The following is a 26,024-nucleotide window of genomic DNA, read 5'->3' as shown; positions in this document are numbered from 1 at the left end:
TGAGGTTCTGCATCAAAGTTGAAACTATCACTCCAACTCTCTAGTTACTTGAATAAAGAAAACAGAATATACAAAAAAACAAACACCAAGGAGATAGGTGTTGGATTTGTGTAAATAAAAAAAAAAGTAAGTAAAATGATATACAGTACTGTATAAGGAGAGAGGCTCCAAAACTTATGCAGGCTAAAACGAGTCAATATGGCTATGTAGCAAGAATAAGTGAATATATTATTAGTAAGACACATGTTGAAATGTTTCAATATATCCAATATATGCAAAGTATAAACAAAAAATATAAAATATATTATAAAAACAAATATATTCAAACACAGAAGAGATAGTCGAACAGCAGGACAGAGAAATAAACGTAACGTCTACTTTTTACCAGACAGTTCCAAAGAAAAAAAAAAAAAAGTATACCTGTTCATTTATCACCAGACCAGTGAGCTGATTAACAGCTCCCCTTCTGCTGGTCCAAAGATTAGACTTATTTTACGTGGCTAAACTAACCAGTTGGTTAGCTTTTATGCAACGGATTTTATTTATAAAATTGTTTTGGAACAAACCCACCACATTACAGTATAGCTCCAGAAATTAATTTCTATCACAAGAAATCAAATTGAACACTCTAACTTCTTCATTCAGGACATGTAGGAGACTCGAAATTCAGTGGACCAGTTAAGTACTAGTCCACTGCTCTACCAACTCAGTGTACAAAGAGCTATGAGCTACATTTTCAATGTACACCGACTTGGTGGGCGGACTTGTCACATACCATCAATAACTGTTACAGTAATAAACCTTGCAAATGTTTAATGGCCGAATTTCCAGCTCACTAAGTTCAAATCCCCACATGTAAAGACCAAGGGTTTGTATTCATGTAGGAACTAACCATCTATGACAATACAACTAGACAATTTGACACTGCCCAGTGCAACCACCCAACTCAACCGGAAAGACTTCTTTTTCAAGATCCCTCTCTTAAGTCTCAGCAACAACAAATTAGTCTGCTCTTCTTGTACCTCTCCACCTTCTGCTTCTACTTCTACTACAACTACTACTTTCTCCAACCACAAGGTAAACCCCTCTGATTATGCAAGAGTCCTGTCTAAATAGGATATGCCCATATCTGCCCTGCCAGAGGCTAAACAGTACCCTGCAGGGGACCAAGAGCCTCCATCAGAAATAAAAGGGTTGCACAAAATCTGAAGAACTAGCAAGAGTTTTTATGGGACTTTCCCTTCTACTACTGTACAACTGGCATTTTCTTTAATCTGAAGAAGTAAACTCAAATTAATGACTTGGGCAATGTTCAAAAATTCAAAGTGTATTTTCCCAGTTTTATTGCCTGAATGATAATTGAATATTTCTGGTCTTATGTCTTTCATCTTCCTTACCTTAACAACAAACATAAATTAAGCACCTTGTATCATAAAACATTCTGAAAACAGTTCCCATTTATGACTGTTAAGTGAATTTTGCCTTTAGCCAAAACTGCAGACAAATAAAACTAGAAAAATGGCCTTACAAGGCTTTTCTCCTTGAGATCACACCACCTTTAAAGCTGTCAAAATTCCCCTTTACTGCTCAAACAGCATTTCTATTTACAATATTAAGATATCTGTTGGTTGAAATTCTAAACACACAAGACAGGAAACCAGACACCTATAAATACAATAATTATGTACATTAACCTAATGAGTAAACAATTTTTGGTCACAAGTTTAGAATGCTGTAATAATTAATGTCTCTTGGTAATGAGTGTTAGCCTCTTTAGCATCAGCAATGCCACCTGCAGTTATAGCAAATGAATAGCTTCCCTTTCTGGACAGTTCTGGACTGTCATATATTTGGGCAATTCTTGTTTCTCCTCGTCCTTTATGAGTCCTCGAGTGGTGGAAGCATGGGCCAATGGTGTCCACCAATAGGTTTCTTTGGGTCAGCCTGAAAAGACATTGTTGCACCAGGATCTCTGTCATTTGGTTTGTAATAAATACAGAAACATTGTATTCCTCACTTATTTTCTGAGTCTTGATAAATACTGTGCTAGTCTCTTTTGCTGCCTATCTGGTATCTCTCAAGCTGACCACTAAAATCCTCCCAAGAAACAATGCCATAATGGTTCTACTACAGCTTGTTTGATGAGGACTCATGTTCTTCATGAAACTGTGCAAATCTGACATGATCAAGAATTTCAAACTGGTGCTCAGAAGTCCTTTTCACGGTGTTACAAAACATTATCTAACACTGCATCTTGATCCAAAAGGAACAAGCGGCTCAGCAATAGTGAAAGCCACCAGCGTTCTGGTCTAAAAAGTGTTCTCTTCAATGAAGATGACCTGAAGCATAATTCATAAAATGACTTTGTTACATAATTATTCCAAAAGAATAGTATACACACCAATATACCCTCAAAATTATGCTTATTGTATGTATCTTAACATTAATAAAAATTAACTGCACTGAAAAACAAAGCAAATGGACAAAATCTTAAGAAAATACTGTAATTTAAATATACTGGCAATTCTATTACTGTACTCAGTAATTTTACAACATTTATGTACTTTTTATCCCAGAGACAGTTCACTTTTGGAAAAAAAAAAAAAGAATGGCAAACAGTTTCCTGTTCTTTTATCTGTGGATCCTTAGTTTCAGCAGTTTACTGGCCTCTGTGTAGTCTGCAAGACTGGGAAACTCAAAGTTATCTGAGTGGGAAGCATTCATCCTCTTTTATGGAAAAGTTTTATTTATAAAATATTAAATTTGTTTTGCAACAAACCCATTCAGGAAAATTTGTTCCAATTGCAATTCAAGTGACAAAGGATCAAGCTGTTGGAACACCCTAAAACTTGATGATTGGGAGCATGTAGGATTCAGAAATTCAGCTGGACAAGTTCAAGGCCAAGCCGTCTGCTAATTAGCATAGTGTGCCTTTGTCATGTCTACATATCCCCAGAACTGTGTCTTCTTGGAAAGGACTTGTCACATACCAACCATGGAAGATGGCTGTATATAAACCCAGAATGTCTACAAAAGGGAAAGAATGATGAGTCCACTAAGTTCAAAACCTCATCTAAGAAAGCACCATCTGGTCCTGCTGGTACTCCTCCCAGTTCTAGGGTGCATATGGATCTAACCATCTAGGAGTCATTTCCTTTGATACAAATTCACAAACACCTCCTCCACTGCCTCAAATGCCAACTTTTAAACAAAGTTGACATCAAGATTTTGTTTACAAAGTAAATTAGGATGCCTCTGATCTTGTAGAGTATCCATTACCAGATTTGATTTGCCTGATAACATTATCATATATTCAAGACAAACTGATCCAGTAAGAAATCATATTCGACAAAACTTGGTGTGGTATAAAGGGAGTTGGTGAGTGGACACAAGACATGACATCCTTTGGTCTCTGAAGATAAAATATTGCCTACATAACTAGGAATGGTAGAATAGTTTTTATGGGGTGAGGGGTGGGGCAGCTCTAGAGGCTGCCTAGAATATTCCCTATCCCTACCCAAGATCCAGGGGTGGGGTTCAAAACCTCCATTTCTATCATCCCAAATGTTGACAGAACTCATGAGGATGATAAAGATCTTTAGTACACAAGTCCCCTACAATTTGTATCAAATAGTTGCTGAGAATCATAAAAATCCTGTTCCTAAATCTTGTCTTAGACAGCCTTCACTACAAACTTCAAATACTGGAAAACTAAGTCTGCATAATAAGATAAAAACAGTCTCAGACTGCTAAACTAAAACCAGATCTTCAGGGCTACCAAAACAAAGCTACTTCACTGCAAATGTGGAGAAATATCAGGCAGTAAGCAATGAGATCTAAATATAAGCCTTAAGTCAATTGATGTTCAGTCAAAACCATTTCAGATTTTGAACTGAGGTCTGCTGAGATGTTCTGTTCAGGGGGCTGAGGTTGATAATGGAGCACTATCCTTGATGCCTTTAAACCAGACACCTGGCTGTAAAACCCAGTTGAAAACTGACAAACAACTCTAATGTCATCTTATACACAATTCTGGTCTGTTTGTGTCACATGCCCAAAACTTTTCTTTTCTGAGGAAAAGCCTACTGGTAGCATGCCTGGGGCCTTGCCAATAAGAAGAATAGCTTAAAGCCCTACCTTGAAGACATTTCTTAGACAACTTCACAGCTCTACTGTAGGATATGGGGTTACTGTTTAAATTCTAAAAAAGTCTTCATTTTGGGACTGGGTTTGCTAGGCTTAGTTAACTGAATCAAAGCAGTCTACCTTTTAAGACCCTGTGGTCAATTAATAATGGAGCATGATTGTTGTCTTTCTTTGAACAACAATCTATTTTGAAATTAAGATTTACCAAAACTTTCTCCATAGATGATGATCATGTGAATTCATTAGTAAGATTTGCTTGCCTGCTTGCTATCTGAACAAATGCTAGACACAATCATCTTTTACATAGTTTAGGGCCAAGAGGGTCTAAGCCCACAAATTTATCTTGATTTTGGGGTTTATGGGGAAACTGACCTGCTTCTTTTTTACTTGTGAGGCAATAAATCTATCTTCAAATAAATTTTGCTTGTTCTTAGTTAGATGATGGTTCTTCTTTATATCTATGTTGCAGGATGCTGTGGGATTTGTACCTATTATCCCTGTTTCTAACAAAGAAAGGGCATTGTGTCATGTTTCATTACTTTAACTTAAGAGTTATCTACACCAATTCTCATTCCAAGATAATAAAAATGGGTCAAGGTTAGAGTCTGCCTAAATTTAGTTTTTCTATTAGCCTTAGTTATCTCAAAAAGTGTTTATATTACTTCTATTTCTCTATTTTTCATGTGTCTGAAAGAACCCAAAGAAAGAATCAAGGATGCACCAGAGGCTGAGGATTCATATTCATAATATGAAAAATATAAAATTAATTCAGGATGTATTCCCTCTATCTAGGAGATGCCCTAAAAGGGGAAGAGCAATACTGCCTCCTTTAAAAAGGTACCTACCCTTGGAGAACACCTGATAATACACCTTACCCTCAGTGCCTTTAATTTCATTAGTCTGTAGAAATCAGATCCAGCACTGAGGGCAAGGTTTAACAGAAAGTTTCCCTTGCTAGGCCACATCAGATAATCCACTTTTGATAGAAGGAAAGGAAACTCAAGTTGTCACTAAGTGTAAAAAAAGGGCCTGACTGCAACTGGTTAGATCAGCAATTGAGGTACAGTACATGGCTCTGATGTCTATCTTCATCACTATAACGGTACATTACTTGTCAGTTACCATTCTCCAAGGCCACCCCAACAGCAACGGATCAAGGATCTGGGGGGTTTCTTAACCAGTTGATTATATAAAAACAATGGAAGGTGACAGAAGCCTTTTAACTGAAGCTACACATCAGAGACAAAAACAAGGATGTTCTACCACTCTATGTGACTTAAGATGACTATTAGAGGAAACCCCTAAGGCCGTGCAAATGCTAACTTCATGGCACTCGTATAGAGCAACTCTTGAAACTCATTTGCATCATTCCAAAGCTCAACCTGTTTGCTCCCACAGACTAACTATTCTGTGATGAAAGTATTTTTCCCAAGACCATAACCCATATCCATCCACAAAGAGAGCTAGGTGATCCAAAACCAGGCTTCCCAGTGAGAATGAGGTGAATTTCTATATATTCTCTAGCTGTCCCAAAAGGGAATTTCAGATTCAAGAGTGAATTCCTGGAACTTCCAGATGAAGAGCAGATGATATGACCACTTGCAGGAAGTGGCCAGTTTGTGCGTATATTAAAAACATACTTTCTATGATCTTACAACATACCAATCCAGGTAATACCTATTTTCTTGTGGTATCTTTTGTGAATGAAATGAGATGTACAACTGATTCCCTCCAAAAGTCATGTCCAAGAATCACTGCTGCTCTAACAAAGTTTAACCCTTAATGGACGGATCCCCTCAATAGAGGATCTAAAACAGGTTTTGGCTGGTGGACAGATCCCTTCTGAGGAATATTAATATTACGCACCAGTAACTGACTTGCTGTTAACAAGTGAAAAAAGCCTCATTTTCTACAGGCATAGTGAAAACGCTAATACTAACTGAAAAACTTGAGTTCTATATTTTACAGAATGATGCCTGATAAAGAATGGGTCAAAGAGAAGGAAGAGTGAAAACTAGAATTAGCATCCTATGTCATAAAGTCTATGAAGAAAAAATTCTAACCACAAAGAGAATTTGAGACATGGCCAGAAATGGGGAGGATTCGATACATTTAGATCAGTACACCATGATGTGACATGGAAAGATGATCAATAAACAGGGAATTTTGATCCCCAGATCACTATGTCAGCCCCTGTCAAAAATCTTTCATAGGTCATGAGTCAATAAAAACCTAAAAAAGGCTTTATGTATGAAATCTGGCTCTATATACTTCCCTCTAAGAATAAATTATGTATGAAATCTGGCTCTAAATACTTCCCCTCTAAGAATAAATTATAAAAGTTTAACTCAAAACGCAAAATGAAAAATACAAACCTTTCCACCTGTGTATGTTCCAGCTTCATTGGGTAACTGAGCAGTAACACAGAGTGTGTGAGATAACTGTGTCTTGCCTGTTCGGAATTCCCCAAAGACTTCAGTAATGGCCATGCTTTCTATTCCCCCTCCAAGGAGAGTGTCCAATTCAGCTGATCCAGTGCTTACCTTGAAAATGTGTCGCCGGCGTTCAGAAACCACAAGAGCTGTTACAAAACCATCTCCACCACCCAATTTTGCTGAAACCTGAAAGACACACCAAGAATTATACAAAGACTCAACTTCAATTATTTAATCAATTATATTCCATCGCAAAAACAGTATCGTAAATAACGAGGGTGATAATGACACCTGATCTTTCACTTGATAAGAACTATCTCAACACCAGTAGCATTCTTATTTTTATAACCTATGTGCATAACTTTGCATTTATTAGGTTGAATGGCATCTACCATTTTATGGACCATTTGCAACCACTTTATCATTATATAATTATAAGCTCTGATAGAGGTTAATCATTTTCTGACAGATTTCAGAAATAGTAAAAATCCAGCTATCTGATTTATAGATGTCTCAGAAGAAGACACGTTATTTCGGACTCACCATATTCTGAAGACTGGCCATTTAGATTGGTAGAGCTTTGAAGAACACATTCACCTGCACCTTGCAACTGCCTCTGCAGCCTGTCGTAAAAAGCCTTTTGCTCTGACGAGGCACCTGACTGTCTGAAGCCTGTCAGTGCCAGAGCAGACAACCCTTGGTGGAATCTGAGGAAGTGGGGTTGTCTGAGAAGAGACCTCCTTTGTGGAAGTAGTCTCAGATAGTCCACGAGAAGCCGAATCAGATCTGGGAAACACTCATTTTTAAGTCAAAATGGAGCAACTAGAGTCATGGAGGTGCCTCGATGCGTCAACAACTTGTTGATTCACTCCCTTATCATCCTGAAAGGAGGGAAGATGTGCACATCTAAGCCTGTCCAGTCCAGGAAAATTGCATCTGTGGCCCAAGCTTGAGGGTCTGGGTCTGAAGAGCAAAAGAGTGGAAGTCTGTGATTCCTCAACGTTGCAAAGAGATAGACGGTGGGCCTGCCCCATAGTCTCCACAGATCATCGCAGACTAACAGGTCAAAAGTCCATTCGGTTGGAAGGACCTGTTTGAGGAGACTTAGTTCGTCTGCAAGAACATTCATTCTTCCTTGAATGAACTGGGTGGTGAGTGACTTCATTCTAATCTGCCCACAGAAGGAGATCCCTAGCCATCTTGTAAAGAGAGAAGGAGTGAGTGCCTCCTTGTTTGCGGATGTAAAGAGTGCAGTGGTATTGTCTGTGTGCACTACTATCTTCTTGCCGCAGACTAGGTCCGAGAAAGCTTGAAGGGCCAGGTGAACAGCTCTCAACTCCTTTACATTGATGTGAGATTCCCACTGCAAAGCTGTCCACGTTCCGGAGACTTCCCGACCATCCAGGAGAGCACCCCATCCTAGGTCAGACGTGTCTGAATAAAACTGGAGGTCTGGGTTCACTGGAGGAAGAGACTTCCCCTCCTGAAGTCTTTCTTCACAAGACCATCACTGGAGATCCACTTTTATTTCCAATGTTATCAGGAAGATGAAAGAGTCTGGTTGAGTTTTCCTGCACCAGTTCGCTTTCAGGAAAAACAGAAGGGGTCTCATGTGTAGCCTGCCTAGTTTCACAAATTGTTCTACCAAAGCAAGGGTCCCTAGGAGACTCATCCACTGCACTGCCAAGCAGGACAGAAGGGCCATATACCGACAGACAGCCTGTAGACAGTTGTCGACTCTCTTGGGCAACAGAAAAGCCTGAAAGTCTGTGAATTCAGGATCATCCTCAAATAGGGAATCTCCTGAGATGGTGTCATAAGGGATTTCTTCTCATTTATGATAATTCCTAACTCCTGCATCAGGCGAAGAATTCTTCTCAAGTCCTCGGTGCACTTCTCCAATGGACAGCGGAGAAGCCTGTCGTCAGGTACAAGTTGATGTTAATTTCCAGCAGGTGAAGCCAGTTCCCTAGAGGAGAGAGGACTAATGTGAATATTTGTGGTGCCGTCAACAAGCCAAAGCACAGAGCCTGAAACTGTAGTGCTCTGCCCTGAAATACAAAGCAAAGACATTTCCAGATGAATATGGACACGAAAATATACATCTTGCATATCCAGGATGACCATCCAGTCCCCCTGCTGCACTGAAGACATGACTGAGTGTATTGTCTCCATGTGGAACTTCGTCTTCAGGACAAAAGTATTCACAGTGCGGACGTCCAAAATGGGCCTCCAGCCCCGAGGTCTTCACAACCATGATAAGGCCATTGTAAAAACCTTCTGAGTAGCAATCGAGTACTTCTTCCACCACTCCCTTGATGATCAGGGACTCAACTCCTGAGCAAGAGCCAAAAATCTCATGGAACCTTCTGAAAACACTGTCAAGGCAATCGGCGATGTTATTAAAGGAGGAGCTTTGTTGAAAAGAGTGGCATAGCCCTCCTTGAGTACCTGGACTACCCACGGCTCTGCGCCTCTGTGTGCCCATTCCTTCCAAAAAAGTAGAAGTCTGGCTCCTACTTGGGCATGGAGGACTAAATTCTTATTTCTTGGGGTTGGGCTTGAACGAAGACTTTTTGATGGACTTCGTCTGAGGTCACAAGTTAGTTCTAGGTCTAGGCTGGGTTTTAGGTTATCCCCAAGAAAGGGCTGGGGCTGTAAGGGGGAGAAGATCTCTGAAGGAGCCGGTTACTGGAGCCAACAGGTCAGTCATAGAAAGAGTCTGAGCCTTAACTCTTACTTGAGGAAAAAGATGAGCCTTATCCAAAGGAGCAAAAAGTAGAGCTGACTTCTGCATTGGCGAGTTCTGCAGAGACGTTTGTTGCCACCCTATTGGCACACAAAAGTACCCCTAGCCAATCAGAAGAAAAGCCCTCAGTGAGATCTGGGCAGTCATCGACCCTTCTTGCAAGAGCCCCAACAGCCCAACTGAGAAAACTAAATATTTCTAGAACTTTAAAAATACTCTTGATAAGATGATCCAGTTCCAGGGATGAAAACCTTACTTTGGACATAGAAAAGGCAGCTCTAAGAGCTGAGTCTACCAGGCTGGAGAAGTCCCCTTGGGAGGAAGCAGAAACTCCCAAGAAGGAGCTTCCCCAGTGGCATAGAATGTGTACCTCATCTTCATTAACTTGCTGGGCAGAGAAGCAAATGTTGCTTTGCCCTACTCCCTCTTAGAGGCCAGCCAATCATGTACCTCTCGTAGAGCCTTCCTCAAGGAAGAGGAAAGAACTAACTTGGGCAGCTTGGTACCTTCAGAAGAAGGCTGTTTCTTTCTGAGGAAGGTAAAAGCTGGAGAAGATGGAGCAGCTGGAACAATGGAGTCTGGGAAGCTCTCAAGGAGAAATTTCAAAAGAGATGAATACGTAAGCAGAAGGGACTGTATCCTGAACAACTTCTTCCCCCTCTGAAGATATCAGAGACAAAGACTTGTCTTTGGTCTCGGGAACTGACAAAGTTTTCTTCAAAAGCCCCATAAGTTCTGACAACTGGTGCTGAAGGGGGGCTAATGAGTGATCCTCTTGAATTGATGTTGACGGAGAATGAGAGGGAGGCGCTGGGCGTCCAGAAGCTACTGATGGGCCCTCGGCTGTTGGTGCCGGAAGCTTGGGAGCTGGTGTCGAGCAGTCAAAAGCAGAAGTCTGGTGCGAGAATGCGGGCGCCAGGAGCTCAGAAGAAGTTGGGCAATATGGGTGCTTATAGCACTCGGGACTGTCTCCTATCGACTGACGAGGGTGAGCGGGAGAAACAGACTGATCCTGATAGCTGCAGGAAGGTTGTGGGGAAGGTTATACCTTAGGCCAGACCACTCTGATTAACAGCTCTCCTAGGGCTGGCAGATTAGGCTTATTTTACGTGGCTAAGAAACCTCTTTGCTGCCAGAGGAGACACATCACCAAGCTCCACGTCTCTAGAGCAGGTGCAACGAAGATGAGAAGCAATACAGGAGCTTCCTGCTCGGACTGGATGCCTCCGAATCCGAAGAAAGCTGATGCATAGAAAATCCTTTACAAAGGTGTTTAATCGAAGCCTGGGAATGAACGACAGGCTCAATGGAGGGGGCGACTGCCCATGGGCAAACCCCGCCAGCCTCCCTTGGACCTCCAGTATGTCTTCTCTCTGGTGCTGGGGAGAGGGACAGGGACCTTCATCTAGGAGCACTGGTGGGACAGACAGCCACCTCCTCAACATGCACAACACTGTCACTTTTCACTCCATTGTCACTGATCACATTTTTCTCCATAAGAGATTTAACAGCACTTTCCATCTCCATAACGGTATTAGATATTACAAGTACTCCAAACTTCTAATCAAACCTTGATTCGAGGCTGGCAATAGCGCAGAGAGAAGAATCATGGGAACCTGGATCAGGAGTTAGTGGTAAAGTAGGAGGACTTAGGATGGGAGAAAACGGACAAATTGGATAAGTAACAGGCCTATCTTTCACTATACTAGGAAAAGCAACAGATTCTGTACTAGCCCTATTCTCAGCCCTAAGGGCTGCCTTCCTCTTTCTATCTCTCTCAAGTTTCTCTTAGTGAGATTTTAAGGTCTTCCATTTTTTCTCCTCCCAATCTTGACACTCTAAGCAAGTACTATCCATACTACACTCTTGTCCCCTCCATTTAGTGCATTTAGTAACAGAATCGTAAGAAAACTTAGTCTAGTTTTACAACCCTCTGAGCAAAAGCGAACACTAGATGAACTAGAATCCAAAATGTTAACTGAGGAAAATCCTACCATTAACTAAAAAATAATCCCATAATAATAGAAAACCACAACAACAAATTGTGAATACTTCACCAAGATTAGGCAAAGAAAACATCCAAAATAGCGATGAAATTAGCTGTGAAAAACTATCAATGTTGATCAGAAGCCAGCAGGAAACGAATTGAGCTCTCTGCTAAGTTGTTTCCCTGAGTCCTGGATAGTGGGCGGGACCTTATCCCCTACACACAAACAATAGAAGTGCCGCTGTGTGAATTTTAAATTTTTAAACTGCCAAGGTTGAACCAATAGGTTAGGGAACCATATAAAAATATCTTTTATTTCATTTATGCCTTAGACTTTAGTCAGGGTGCAATAAGTTTGCTTCATCTATTTAAATTTTTGGTTCTCTAGGCTGAAGTTAATTCATTTACAACTTTCTTTTTTGCTAAAAGGGGTCCTCATTAAGGATAGTGTTTTTTGTTACTAACTTACATTGCCTTTGGGATATACAGAACTGGACACGAACTTTTGTTCCCCTCTGGTAAGCAAAAATCATCTTTGTCCAGTGACAAATGTTTTTGTAGTTTCTGAGATTCTTCTTAATTTGACACTAATTTCTCAGAACCCAAAGATGAATAATTTTAATGCATCATTTTTTTATGTTGCATCACTGGTCTTTGGGAAAAAAAAAGTATATCTTAGTTTGACCACTTTTAAATGTTGGATTAGATTTATTTTACGTGGCTAAGAACCAATTGGCAAAGCAACGGGAATATCTATGTTTGGGAGAGGCAACCAGTTACAGTGAGATTCTGCAGAGTTTAGCTGAGAATGGAATTTCAGCCCAACAAAGAACTGTATATTTAACCAGTTACTGCAGTTGTAGCAAGAGCAGATACAGCTGGTTTATTGAGAGAAGCAGCAGGAATTACAGCATTTGTAGAGTACTGTACTTACATGGTGAAGGTTCTGCTGCTGCAGTAAAGTTAGAAAAAAATATGACTGTGAAAATTCTCTTAAATTATTTGTCCTTCTTTGAGTGACCATTTCTGCATAGGAGGATTCTGGTGACTTGTTACCAACTAAGCTTTTCCTTGCTTTACCATAATTATACTGTATCAGTTTTGCACTATTTCACTACATCTTTCTCAATTCAAAATCATGGACAGACTTGAAACTCTCATCAGAGTGGAAACAAAATATATATGAGAGAAGTTGTGACTGTTGTCATCCATTTTCACAGAGCATCTGTAGCATTGCTTGGATCTAAATTTATAATATTGATAAATTCTTGTATGTATTTTGATGAGACGCTAGAACAACATCGTTATTTTGCCTTTTAGTTTCTTCACTTTGTAAACATTATCAGGACAAAGATCTAAAATTTCCTTATCAGAGAAATCTTGTAATTCCTCTAAATAAATCATTCCTCAAATTAAACTCACTGAAGTGTGTCTTCAGAGGGAAAACTATCTTGAAAGGTTTTCAAGTTAAGCAGCATTAAAGCCTCAGTTTGAAAAGACTATCCATATTTGTTGATAATTTCTTTTGGTACTTCCCAAAAACCTTTTAAGGTATAGTAGGCCTTTCACATTGTTACTTTATTTAGGTTTGGAATGGGTTACTGTCTTTCAGTAAAACCTATAGTCTGACTCTTCATCAACCACATACCTACTACTTAAGAGCTTAAAACTGAGAATGAGATGGCATTTGCTTCTTTAGAGTCCCTGGAGAAACTTATGAAAAAGTTAACAAAGACAATCAGAACATGTACAGCTTACAAAAATTTTTTATTCCAAATTACCCCACCAAAATAGTCTTTTAAATATTTTATTTCCAACTGTTCCTTTTCAACTCTGGTGTCCCAGAACACTTCTTTTGGAGAAGCAGATGCTATAGTTAAATTATTGCCAGAGGGTCATCAATAGGTCTATGGGTAGTAGGGCATTTTTGGTATTTTCCATACATACCTTTCATTACGTATATTTTTCTGCCAATGACATCAGTGAGAAAAATTCCAGGATGCCAAGCCTCTACCCTATCCCAAACGGATGGCTTCAAAATAATTAGAGGCCCCAATATTAGCTACCATATCAAACTTGTCAGGACATAAAGTATCACAAGAATAAAATCATCCCCATTCTAACTATAATGATAGGCAAACTAGAAAGAATGCAGAGCCCTGCCCAAAGAAATAACCCACCCCTGGAATTTATGGGCTGAAGTTTCTGGACAGTTCCCCTTGAGGCATCACTATGACTGGCATATTGATGCCTCTCAGGTCCAAACATTACCAGGAGGTAGACAAGTTAGAGTGGTTAAACAAGAGGAAATAAATCTGGAAATTAAATGGGATGAAGTATATGTGAAACTGGGGGAAAACTCCACAGTTGCTTTACAAAGTAATAGAGGTTCACAAGCAAGGAAGAACACATAAAATACAAGAAAAGGTAATAATAAAAAGGTAGAGTATTGAGATCAGAACCAAGAGAAAAGATTTCTCCGTTCTGTGAGCTCTTTTTCCCATCATGTGGCTTCAATACAGAATATAAATATTTTTCAGTAAAGCCATGTGGTTCCAGCAAAGCATTCTCTCATTGAGAGGGGCTCTGCAGGAAGCTTTGGCACGGAGTCTAGTGAAGCATGAGAAGTGTTTTAGTATGAAGTAGCTGCCTGACGAGTATACAGGCAACATTACCAGCAGCATACCTGGTCCATCACAAGGGGTAAGAGAAGTTAGGCATCCCACCACCCTCACTAAATGCTTCCTAGACCATACAGAACATTATGACATTAACAGGAAATGGTCCCAACAAAAGGAGTAATAGCCCTAGTAAGCACAGTACAGGTAGTCTTTAGGGTGAAGGGAGATGAGCTAACTTCCAACACTTACAGAATTCTTGACCCTCTTTGACTTGCTGAATTTCTTCCACTGAATTGGCGATGATCCTATGCACTACTTACAAGGTAAATAACTGATTCAATTATAATCCCTGAAAAGAGCAAATCTTCAAACAGTCAGCTTTCTCATTCATCACAAACTCACACAAAGACATAAAAAGAAAAAAGCAAACATCCACCACCACAGTCAAGTGAAGTGACTGCAGAGCAATGACATGTTCTGCTGATGGTAGCCAAAAATGAGAGGTGGTACAGTGGACCCCCGCCTATTCGCAGTTCTGGATTTGCGGCTTCACCTATTCACGGATTCTCTGTGGGACACATAGTACTGTATACACATTATTCGCCGAAAATTCACCTATTCGCAGTATTTTTCATAGAGAAATATTCACAGATTACTGTATTTTCAAATAATTTCTGTGACTAAATGAACTTTTTGTGATAAAACTATTAAAATATTAAGGTATAAGCATTTTTAGTTTTTTTGTGTTCTGAACTATTAAAATAGGCAGTTATAAACGTTTTTAGATGGGTTTTAAGTATTCACAGATTTTAGCTATTTGTGGGGGGTAGCGGTACGCATTCCCCGCAAATAACAGGGGTCAATTGTACTCCCACTGCATCCCAACTGTTCAGTTACCAAGCTTCAATAACCATAACAAGATTTTTCCTAAGGAATACTGTACTTCTATATAAAATTGTAAAGTTTATATGCTTCCTCAGAACAGATTAGTAGTAGGAAAATTTCAGGAATAAAAATGACAAAACATACCTCTTTAATTTTATCCACTTTTGCCTCTGAAAGCCCTTTGATGGTGCACATTTTCTTTCTTGTGGTCATCTGAATACCTCTCACTGTGCAGATTCCTGCTGATTTCAGTTTCTTGATATCAGCTGCATTTATTCCATGAGCTTGTAGCTCATCAATGTCAGTGAAGAAACTAATGTCATCATCCAAACGAGCCTCCTCCACATCAAGTGCTTGGTCTTCCATGGCTGTGAGTGGAAACTGTTCCTAATGCCAAGTACTGGAAATAAATATTTCATTATGAAAGTATCTACCCAAGTCCAACTGATTTTGGTACTGTACATGATTTAATTCACAGTGATGATTGTTAACAATTGAAATGATGTGGCATAAAATGACATTTTTGATCAATTTGTATTTTTCCTAACATACAAATCTGAGGTCTTTACATGAGGAATTACCTTCAGTATGATCTGGAGCAGGCTATTCTAAAACAACAAGGTTGTTTGGTATTAACTACCATTGGGAGGGACGATGGAGACCCTACCACCTCCTGCTACTGAGCGATGCATCCACCTGCCTTATAGCCTCGTTCAGACGGACATACTTTTCCTGCCTGATATTAGCCAGCTGTTCTATACTTCACTTCACTTCTGGTTTTTTCATTCCAGTTGTTTCTGTTGTAATAGTGTGCTTATTTGTGTATATTTGGATCTTGCTTTTTTTGCTTATATACTGTTCTTATCTTTTGGTCAAGGATAATTGTAACCAAACCCAAGAATCATCTAAGCCTGTTGATTGTCAGCCTCAAAGGTTCTGCCCTCAGGTAGGGAAGCGTTGCAATTGCTTCCTTTCACCCCCTTGATACTGACCTACATTCTGTTTGTACAAAATGTCACAAACTAAACAAACATTCTACTGAATTCCCAAGTGAGGCTACAATAATATCTCCCAAAAAGAAAGAGATAGCATTCTTGGAGAGAGGACGTAAAGGGTTCTTGACAGAACACCAGAGGTTATGAGAATTCCCTCTGAAATCCTTAGGTCTCTCAATGTAAAATCTTAATGATCTCACTGGGCATAATACTCTCTCTTGTTCAGACGGTCCTACCAGTTCTGCAAGACTCTGGACCAAGAAAGAATGAGGCCAAGGGTTAAGACGGGTACAGTACTCGTTTTTGGCTAAAAAGCCTAAAATATATATGAGCAAATGGCTGTCTCTTGCAAAAAAGCAACTTGTTTGTCCAGGGCTTGTAACTCATTTATTCTTACGCTGTGGCTAAAGTGATTAAGAAAAGTGTCTTTCTAGACAGATCACTACAGGAGGACATCTGCATAGGTTCAAAAGGTGGGCCTGACAACCAATGTAGAACTACATCTAGGTTCCAAGACACTGGCTGCTGAGACTTCGTTTCCTGGTATCAAAAGACTTGACTAAGTCTGAAATGTCCAGATCTAAGGAAATGTTCACACCTCTATGCTTGAATACTGAGTTCAGCATGGATCTGTAACCCTTTATCGTAGACGTCGAAAGGCCTCTCGAAGATCCTGGGTAAAGTAAAAATTCAGCTAGTTGGGCTACAGAAATAGAACAAGACAAGATGCTATGTTCTTTACCCCCATCTCCTAAAAAACTGCCCACTTAGCCTGGTAGTGCTTTGAAGAGGAGTTGCATTTACATTTTGGGATAACATTCACAACTTTTCTTGAAAATACTTTTGCTCTAACAAGCATCCTGACAGTTTAAAGCCTGTCAGAGCAAGAGTGGACGAACCTTGATGATATCTGTTGAAGTGTGGTTGTCAGAGATGTTTCCTCTGTGGGAGGAGCCACGGAAAGTCTGACAGAAGTTCCAGGTCTGGAAACCACTTCTTTTAAGGCCAAAAGAGCTACTAAAATCATCAATGTGTGATGAGAAGTCTAAATTTGTTGATTATGTCTCTTACTAGACTGAATGGAGGGAAGGCATACATTTCCAGGTGTGACCAATCCTGAAGTATCGCCTCCGTTGCCCAAGTCTGAGGGTCCAGTGCCAGAGAGCAATACAGGGGGAGGCGATGGATCCTGGATGTTGCAAACAAGTCTATCGACGGTGTTCCCCACCATTTCAACAGGTCAGTGCACACCTGTGGGTTCAGAGACCATTCTGTGGGTAGAACCTGTTTGCAACAGCTCAGTTCGTCCACTAATACTCTTAACTTGCCCTGAAGACTGCAGGTGAGAATCTGTGTACAGTACAGTATTTGGTTTGTCTTGCTGTCAGTGTCCTTCCTCCCCTTGCTAATGAAGAATTAGAGGAATTTATTTCTGGTGATAGAAATTCATTTCTCGTCATAATGTGGTTTGGATCCCACAATAAGCTGTAGGTCCCGTTGCTAGGTAACCAGTAGGTTCTTAGCCACGTAAAATAAATCTAATCCTTCAGGCCAGCCCTAGGAGAGCTGTTAATCAGCTCAGTGGTCTGGTTAAACTAAGATATACTTAACTTAGAGGAAGGAGTGGGTTTGCTTCTATAAATCTAATGACAGAAAAATAGAACGGATCTCGAAGCATAGACTTACCTGCATCGGCCGCCAGTTCCAGCATGTGTCAGCTCAAATCCCACTCTCTGCCCAAAGGAAGAGAAAGAAGGATGACAAGGAAGAAGGAGAAGGAGAGGCCAATCACACACACTTCCATAACCGAACACCTTAGGCGAGATGTTACCTGTCCCATTAGAGGGACCAGGTAAGCTACACAACTTGTTGAGTAACAATCAGAGGTCCCAAGGAAAAAGTGTCCAAGGACTTATGGGCAATGTCCTGAAGATAGAATGACCTGAAGGTGGTCTGTTGAGACCCCAGCCCCTCTTTCAGTACCTGAGGAACAGGCATATTCTTCCAGAATTGCAGGTTGGACCAACGCCCTTGACTTCGTGAGCTCTCGGGTGGAAGGTACCGGGTGTTGTCTTTGCCACCTGCAGAGTATGCTCTCCTGATTGTCTCACAAAGCCCAAAAGAAATCGTGTTCTTAGACACTTCTTTCTTGGGTGAGCCAGTACTAACAAAGAGTCATTGACACTCAGGCTGGAAATGTCGAGTCCTCTTTAGATAGTACCGCAGCACTCTAACAGACAAAGTAGCATTTCATCTGGATCATTATCAACAAAGTCCTCTAGGGAGGAGATCATAAAGGTCTCAAACCTGGCATCAGGGACCAACAGGTTCTGATTTTTCGCAACAAAATTCGGGATGAAGTCGAGTGTAACTGATCCCCATCCCCTCAAGTGTTTAACGTCAAAGGAAAGTCCATGAAGTTCACCTACTCTCTTCACCGATCCCCATCCTCTCAATTGTTTAACATAAAAGGAAAGTCCATGAAGTTTGCCTCTCTCTTCGCCAATGCCAGGGCAAGCAGAAAGACGGTCTGAAGGGTCAAATCCCTGTCTGATGACTCTTGTAAAGGCTCATTCAGTGCATGAGTCAGGTCCTCAACATGAGAGTCACATCCCACACAGGGGACCTGAGGTCTCTAGGAGGGCAAGACTTTCAAAGCTTCTCATCAGTAGCGAAATCTCCAAAGAGGAGATGTCCACACCTTTTGGGCACAAGGCTAGGCCAAGTATGGCCCTATAGCCTTTACAGCTGAAATGGAGAGAAGCTTCTCTCGGCAAAGGAAGACGAGGAAGTCCGCTACCTGCTGAATAGTAGCTCAGACTGAAGAGAGACCCTGTCTACAACACCAACCAAAGAAGATGGTCCATTTTTCCTGGTAAATCCAGCAGAGGACTGTCTGAGATATCCAGCCATCTCTGCTGCTGCGCGGCAAGAAAAGCCTCTCACTCGCAAGAGATGCTGGATAGTCTCCAGCCATAAAGACACAGGGATTGCACTGCCTGATCATACAGCTCCATGCAGTTGACACAGAAGGTTGGGCCGAGGAGGAATCTCTCAGTGCCTTGGACAGCAGAGCTAGTAGATTGGGATACCAAACAGACCACGGTCATCTGGGAGCCACCAGAATCATCCTGAGATTCGGGATGATCAACACTCTGCTGGTCACCTTGCAAATCAGGCAAAATGGAGGGAAGGCGTAAACGTCGGTTGTCCCACGGGTGTTAGAATGCGTTCTCCACAGCGGCCCATGGGTCCGGCACAATGGAGCAGAAGATTTGAAGCTTTCTGTTGTGCCAGGTGGTGAACAGATCAATGGCAGGAAGCCCCCACAGTTCGAACAACCTCTCCGTGATGTCCAAGTGAAGGGACCACTCCATCCCTATCACTTGATTCTGGCAGCTGAGCTTGTCTGCCACTACATCCCTCTTGCCTAAAGTGTACCTGGATGACAGCTCTGTCGAGTGAGCAACTGGCCACTTGTGCATCTGCAATGTTAACTGATCCAGCAGGAGGGATACAAGACCCCTCCTGTTTGATGACATGTCACTACTGTGGTGTTGTCGCTCATCAACACCACCAATTGTCCCATCACTCGATCCTGAAACTCTTGGAGGGCTAGGAAGGCTGCCTTGAGTTCCAGGATGTTGATGTGAAGGTGCTTGTCATCTCGGTTCCAAACCCCCAAAGTCAGCAACTCCTCCAGGTGCGCCCCATCCCTCGGTCGATGCATCTGAGAACAGAAGTATGTCGGGGTCGGGAGGGGCAGTATGCAGAGATACTCCTATAAAAGGTTCCTGTTGTCCATCCACCAGTCTAAATCCTGTCTCACTTCCTCTGAAAGAGGAATGGAAAAGGACTGAGGGTCTTGAGACTGGGACCAGTACTCCTTCATTCTCCACTGGAGAGAATGTAGGTGAAGCCGCCCATGAGAGACCAGCTTCTCAAATGACGACAGGTGACTGATGACGACTTGCCATTGTTGAGCTGGCTGCTCCCATCAAGACAGGAACAGCTGCGCTGCCTTCCTGAACCTGCTGATACAAGAATCCGAGGGAAAGGCTCTTGCTGCTGCTGTATCTATCAGCATGCCCAGGTACTTTATCCTCTGCTTGGGGATGAGATCGGGCTTCTCGAGATTTACTATGACCCATAGGCTGTAGCAGAACTCAAGGAGCTGATCCCTGTCCTGCAGCAATGATGAGCAGTCGGAATTCTGCTCATAACCAGGCAAATGGGCCAGTTGTCGAGATACTGCTACCCTAAACTGGAATACTCATGCGGATAAAGACTTGTGAGAGGATGGATGGATGAATGGGTATTTCCGATCCTTCAACGAGTCGTTTTCCTGATACAAGTGCGTGCTGTTTCCATTCAGCAGTTCGTCTGACTGGCAGGTTTTCTCCGAGAAGATGCCTGTAAAACCCTGGGGACTGATGAATGCGAGGTCCTTCGGCGAGCTGGGAATATAGGTGAGGAGATGGACTGGGTTGTTAGTGAGGGGTAGCCAAGACTCGAAGGGAAGTAGATACCCTCCCACAGGACATCCACTACCAAGGTCTCGTCTCCATGTCACTGTCATGTTGCCCTATGACTCAACAGGCAACCCCCAACCAATGGCAGCAGCTGGGGGGAAAACCGCCCCTAGCGTCCTCCCTTCTTCTTCTTACCTTTCTCCCTTTTTCCCGACTGGAAAGAGGGTTGAAAGGGACGCGACTGCAAACCTTTCTTGGCAGAGGAAAAAGAAGGCTGGGTGTTCCCATGAGCACCCTCCAAACCCTGGGTATTCTCAGGGGCCGAGGAAGTGCTAGCCTGACCTGAGGGTTGGGCTGCAGTGGCATGCGAAGACCCAGAGGTCTTGGCCACTGCCTGGTGAACAAGGCGGTCCTTGTCTTCAGCCTGTCTCTTCTCCACCGCAGCATCTTCCAACTCTCTGGGGAGGAGACAGGCAGAACCCAGCAACAGTCCATTCCTAAGGACCAATGTCGACTCAGGACCTACAGACCTTGAGATACGTTTCAGGACAGCGTCCCTCCTCTTCAGCATCAGGTTTGCCGTCTGGTGAGCCAGGTAGGAGACAGCCCTACCTGCAGACTGGAGGCTGCAACCTTGGAAACTGTGAAAGACAACACATCCAACCAGGAGACTGCCTGGAGAGCCACCATAGAGGCAACCCCCAGGTTAGCTACCTCTTGCTGTGAGAGGGAGACCCCTTCCGCAACAAGGTGCTGCAGCGAGAGACCCCTGCCTAGTCAAACCAGGTACGGGTCAACCTGCTTAGTTGGCAAAGACGCCTCCGAGGGCGTGTAGAACCCCTTCTGTCAAGGCAGAGGAGGGGGAAGGAGCTTGTCCAAGCGGTTTGACCGAAGTGAATTCTCTTGCCCAGAGACAAGGTTATTCACTTGGCTGAGTACCCCCTCAGCAAGTGCAGACCAAGGCAGCCCCACTGAAGCCTTTGGTTCCTTCTTGGGACCCCAGTAGGATTCGAGGTGCCAAAGACGATCCACAGAAGAGGCCATGGTCTCCCCCCAACCCCCGAGATCATTGTGCTGATAAATCAGCGTGATGATCTCTGCAAAGGTCCCCTGTATCTCGGGGGTGTCCGCATCCTGAGGAAGATGAGAGTCCTTCCAGGGTGCGGTCTTCCAAGCTACTCTCCCTACCTCAGCCAGAACCACAAGAGCAGCAGGAGTGGCAACAGAAGCAACCAGGGCAGCTGGGGCAGGAGGCACAGCAAAAGCAGCCCGGTTGGCAGGGACCACAGGAGCAGCTAAGGCAACATGAGCAACCAGGACAGGAGGCACAGTAGGATCAGGAGCAGTCAGGACCACAGGTACAGTAGAACCAGAGGCAGGGTGCCCAAGCATGTACAGCTGTCTGGTCCACCACCGCTTGGGTCACTTGAGTCGGGAAGTGAGTGGACACCGTCACTGTCATGGTCACTGTGGTTGTTGTTGAGGTCAAAGCAGCATGTGTCACCATCAGGAACATCGTCAGGTGGGTCAGGAGACCCTGCACAAAAGGAGTGCCTGAGAGCCCCAAGAAGAGCCAAGCTGCCTGGAGATCAGTTGCCTCATGATGCTTGGTCACCAAACCTGGAGAAGCAAAAGTCGGGTGAGTGGTGGGTGGCTACTCTTGCTTTGAGGGAAAAGTTTCCCCCTTGGAGCAAGAGAGGCCCCCAAGAAGAGGTTGTCTTGACTGTCCAGGTGCCCCCACCGATCTTCACCCGACGAAGTGAGTGAAGAGGACAAAGGAGACAGCCAGAAGGGGAAGCTTACTCAGAAAGAAACAAAGAAGAAGGATTATCTACCAAGGGCATCATCGGAGGTGTATGTCCTTACAACAATGTCTTGGCAGCCTTCCTTTGATACTGTTTCCTGTAGGTTAAACTTAGGCCACTGCGCAGGCTACCAAGAGCAACACTCAGCACAAGTCGAATTACGATTACAGTCATGCCCCCTGCAAGTGGTACAGAGGGCATGAGGGTCAACATCAACTGAAGACCGAAAGCGGGTACGACCCTTGCCACCAACCCGAGGACACACATGCTGGGGGTTGACAGCCTTCCACACAGGATTAGATGATTCATGGGCATGCATAGCTTATAAAACAGTATCAAACAACACAAATATCCAACACAATCAAAACAAAAAAGATCCCACTGGGAAAAAACACCGTAACGGCGATCAGGCAGAGAGCTACAAAAACTCGTCTACATCAGGCGATGGCTGAAAGCATATTGGAATGTTTACATCTGGGCAGGTGGGACTCCCGCCTATCGACGGTAGTTAACTGCCTACCGCCTCGTTCGAAAGTTTAACTGTCGTTTCCAGCTGCGCTTAAAGTAATTCCTAATGTAAAGGACCAAGGATTCGTATATTGTGTAGGAACAAATACAGTTTTAGGGTCAGGTTTAATTAACAGAGGCTGCCCCCATTTGAGAAACCTTTGGTAATAACCAGTAAAAGTTGTAACAAAAATACACCGAGAACCAGTCTAATAGCCTAGAACACACAGCCACAGATTGGGTTAGCATCCCCTTATTTTACTCTATGATTTATGGCCAGGCTAAGGCCAGGCTAGGCAGGGGTCCATGCAGGTTGCTGCACCCAATGTTAGGTCAGGATGCATCCCCAGCTTCTCACTGCTGGGCCCTTATTGTGAAAAGACTAGGCCTATGGGGGGAAGTGTCATGGGTTAACCCAGAAGCCTATTTCCAACAGGTAAAGACCTAGCTAGGAGTAAAGGTAAAATTTTATAAGTTGCCAATAAGACTCCAGCCAGCCATTTTTGCAAGAAAAACCATTGGTATTATTTTATATGTTGCCAATACATGATATGAAGTTGTAACCTGCATTTTTAAAAAGAGCTCTTCATTCTCCTTATTTTGAACTCCCATAAACTAAGCACAAATGATACGTCAAAAATTAATCAAATTATGACTTATAAGGTAAGACAATATCAGCCCCCCTCCATAGATAACATGGCAAAATTATAACCAGTAAACACCCCAAAATTACATTAGGTAGAGTTCTCGACTAGCACTCTCCTAGGCCCGAGTTTGAGTCTCCGGCCGGCCAATGAAGAGTTAGAGGAATTTATTTCTGGTGGTAGAAATTCATTTCTCGGATACTGTGGTTCGGATTCCACAATAAGCTGTAGGTCCCAGGTATTTCTGTAATAGAGACACCTTGGTAAAGAAACTTATAGTATTTTGGTTCTTCAACGTTAGTCGGCTGTAAAATAAATCCCCTAATCCATCCAACAAGGGGGACTAATGCCATCTTAGCCACGTCTGTTTCGAACTGTTCATATCCAGCCGCAAGTGCAGTCTGAAACGGGTTTTTCAAACTTTTAAGGTATGCATTTGTTTTTGTTGGCAATGGAATGTCCCTTATGTTTAGTAATTTTACCCAAACGTTAACAAGTTATTTTTGGGATTTGAACCGTTTGAAAAGAAGGTGCTCCATCTCGTGAGATGATATGGAGTACTCCCAAGTCCCCATTACCGTAGGGTAGAGTTCAAAGGTAAAAATACACCGACCGCCAAAAATTAACGTTAAATTGTTAATAAGCATCCAAAATACTATAAGAAACTGCCATTTTCACTGGTACCTATAACTTAGTTTTGATGTTAATTAGCTCAGTGGGTTAAACTAAGGTACACATAATTGGCAACTTATAATCCATTTTGGGATTTTCACACAAAAGGGCTAGGAGATGAAGTTGTAAATTGATTAATTTTTAATTTATCTGTATTTTGGAGGGGAGGGTTCTTCTTCTTACCTTAGGCCTAGGTAAGTTGTAATTTGATTAATTTTTTTATTTATCACTTGCGCATAGTTTATGGGGTTCAAAATAAGGAGAATGAAGAGCTCTTTTCAAAAATGTATTTTATAATTTCATGTCGTGTATTGGCAACTTATAAAATAATACCAAAGTAAAATGCCACAAAATTACTCGGAAACAAACTGGGCCTATGCTATGTCTCAAATTCGCATTGCAATTATACATTAAAAAATTACCTTAAAACTAGAAAACTGGCTATTTAACAGAATAGGTTTAACTAATATAACACTATTTACGATTCTTAATTATTACTTAGGCTTAGACAGGTCCAGGTTACTTTAGACCTAGCCTACATAACGTAGGCCAAGGCAAGAGCCCAAGTAAACCAGATGGAAATATAATGGTACTATAGTAAGTACTGATAAATGGATCTGTATTTGTTATTTATACTTAAAGCTACCTTATCATATGGATATTTAGCCTAGCCCATGCGCCAAAGGTGGCCGAATACAGAACTAGGTTTATCAACTAGGCTGGTAACAGCGACTTATCCTAGGTAAGTCTAGCGTAAATTCCCTCAATTATCATTAATGATCATTAGAAAGTAAGAAACAGACTACAAAAGCTAATTCACGCCATCTCAGCTCTCACCTTTACTAAATATAAGTTTGAGAGAACGCTGTCAGCTCTTGGAAACTGAATTAATGTGGGTCGAAGCGTTGCAGGTCAATGAACCGTTGAAGACAGACAGGACAATTTAACTCATAATATCCCGCCATTTCTTAACACGCCGAGTTGCCGGGTAACGATTATTTTCAATTTGAATGCGATCAATTAATCATTTATGAGACAGATTGCTTTAATCATATATGTTCATTGCATTATTAATTTATAGTCATTTAAGAGCGTTGTCAGCGACGGTACATCGTTAGCCATTTAAATGGATATATTAAATGTATTACAGAGAGTAGGATGATTCTCCGTCCGAAATCACAGCTGAACAAGTCTTGTCTATAATATATAAAAAATAATTGCGATGGTAATAGTCAAACCATGAAAACGCAGTATATACTTACAGTTGGATATATATATATATATATATATATATATATATATATATATATATATATATATATATATATAATGATAGAAAGTACGCAAGCAATTTGTAATCTTAGCATAATTACCCATAATTTCCTTTGTTGAGTATCAATAATTCACTGATGCAGTTGTTAATAAACAGTTATTAAACAAGTCTTGAGGAAGATTTTTCAAGGGCACTAAGCCTGTCTGTAAGATGAATTTAGGTTCCTCCATCCAGTACAACTCTGCGGTATGCTTCAATGTTAATTGCTTTAGGCCGAAACTACTTTAGCATCTCCATTATATATCTTGGTTTTCCCAGGATCCTGGGTTTTCAATTCAATGTCGCTTGAAAAATTAAAGCGCATACCTTGTATATGGGTCTTTAATTTTACGGAGTATCCAGTCACAGATTTGACCACTTCAGAGACAGATTACTGTTTAATGCTGCTTCCAAACCATTTACTGAATGAGACTCATTAATTAAAGTACCTCAGAGCCAAGGATAGATACCCCAGTTATCATTTAATTTCAACTGTTTCATTTCTATGCATTTCTTCATACCACCCGTGATCTCCTTCATTTTTTCTGCTATATTTCCTATATTGCTTAGTGTCAGATAAATTGTGATTGTGAGTCACCAAGGCTTGGTTTACTCCGTTTCTTTAGTAGGTGTGCCGACACAATTTTGTAAATATTAAGCAGGACAGGGCTCAGTATACTTCCTTGTGGAACACTTCTTTTCCTCAGCTATATTCTCGAAATAAAGTCTACCTATTTACTGTTTACCGTTCCTTTTTTCGCAGGTCCGACTTCGCCGAAGGAGCTTTGCGAGAC

At 41.9% G+C, this 26,024-nt stretch overlaps 1 protein-coding gene across 3 annotated transcripts; it reads right to left on the bottom strand.

The window, feature by feature from the left end:
• Positions 1-1,326: 1,326 nt before the first annotated feature.
• Positions 1,327-25,660, bottom strand: LOC136833715 (meiotic recombination protein DMC1/LIM15 homolog). Of its 3 annotated transcripts, none has more exons than XM_067095926.1 (4): positions 25,558-25,660; positions 14,968-15,223; positions 6,522-6,767; positions 1,327-1,944 (listed from the first exon to the last, which is right to left on the bottom strand). In XM_067095926.1, the coding sequence occupies exons 2-4, from the start codon at positions 15,187-15,189 to the stop codon at positions 1,879-1,881; spliced, it is 534 nt and encodes a 177-aa protein (XP_066952027.1). In that variant the 5' UTR covers positions 15,190-15,223; positions 25,558-25,660; the 3' UTR covers positions 1,327-1,878. The 3 variants fall into 3 exon arrangements, with proteins under 3 accessions (XP_066952027.1, XP_066952028.1, XP_066952026.1); XM_067095927.1 differs by lacking the exon at positions 25,558-25,660 and adding an exon at positions 24,756-25,112 and having other exon boundaries at positions 1,327-2,339; XM_067095925.1 differs by lacking the exon at positions 25,558-25,660 and adding an exon at positions 24,756-24,858.
• Positions 25,661-26,024: the final 364 nt, after the last annotated feature.

The sequence above is a fragment of the Macrobrachium rosenbergii genome, chromosome 52 (genome assembly GCF_040412425.1).
Source record: "Macrobrachium rosenbergii isolate ZJJX-2024 chromosome 52, ASM4041242v1, whole genome shotgun sequence".
Lineage (NCBI taxonomy): Eukaryota > Metazoa > Arthropoda > Malacostraca > Decapoda > Palaemonidae > Macrobrachium > Macrobrachium rosenbergii.
The sequence above is the reverse complement of the archived record's forward strand: the minus strand, read 5'-3'. Positions and strand labels throughout refer to the sequence as shown.

Bases quoted from the DNA above. Each gene is read 5' to 3' on its own strand.
- LOC136833715 (XM_067095926.1), bottom strand. From the start codon at position 15,189: ATGGAAGACCAAGCACTTGATGTGGAGGAGGCTCGTTTGGATGATGAC. The intron at 6,768-14,967 runs GTATGTTTTGTC...TGTGTCTTTCAG, and splicing joins AAGTGGATAAAATTAAAGAG to GTTTCAGCAAAATTGGGTGG. The intron at 1,945-6,521 runs GTTTGTATTTTT...ATGTCTTTTCAG, and splicing joins GAACATACACAGGTGGAAAG to GCTGACCCAAAGAAACCTAT.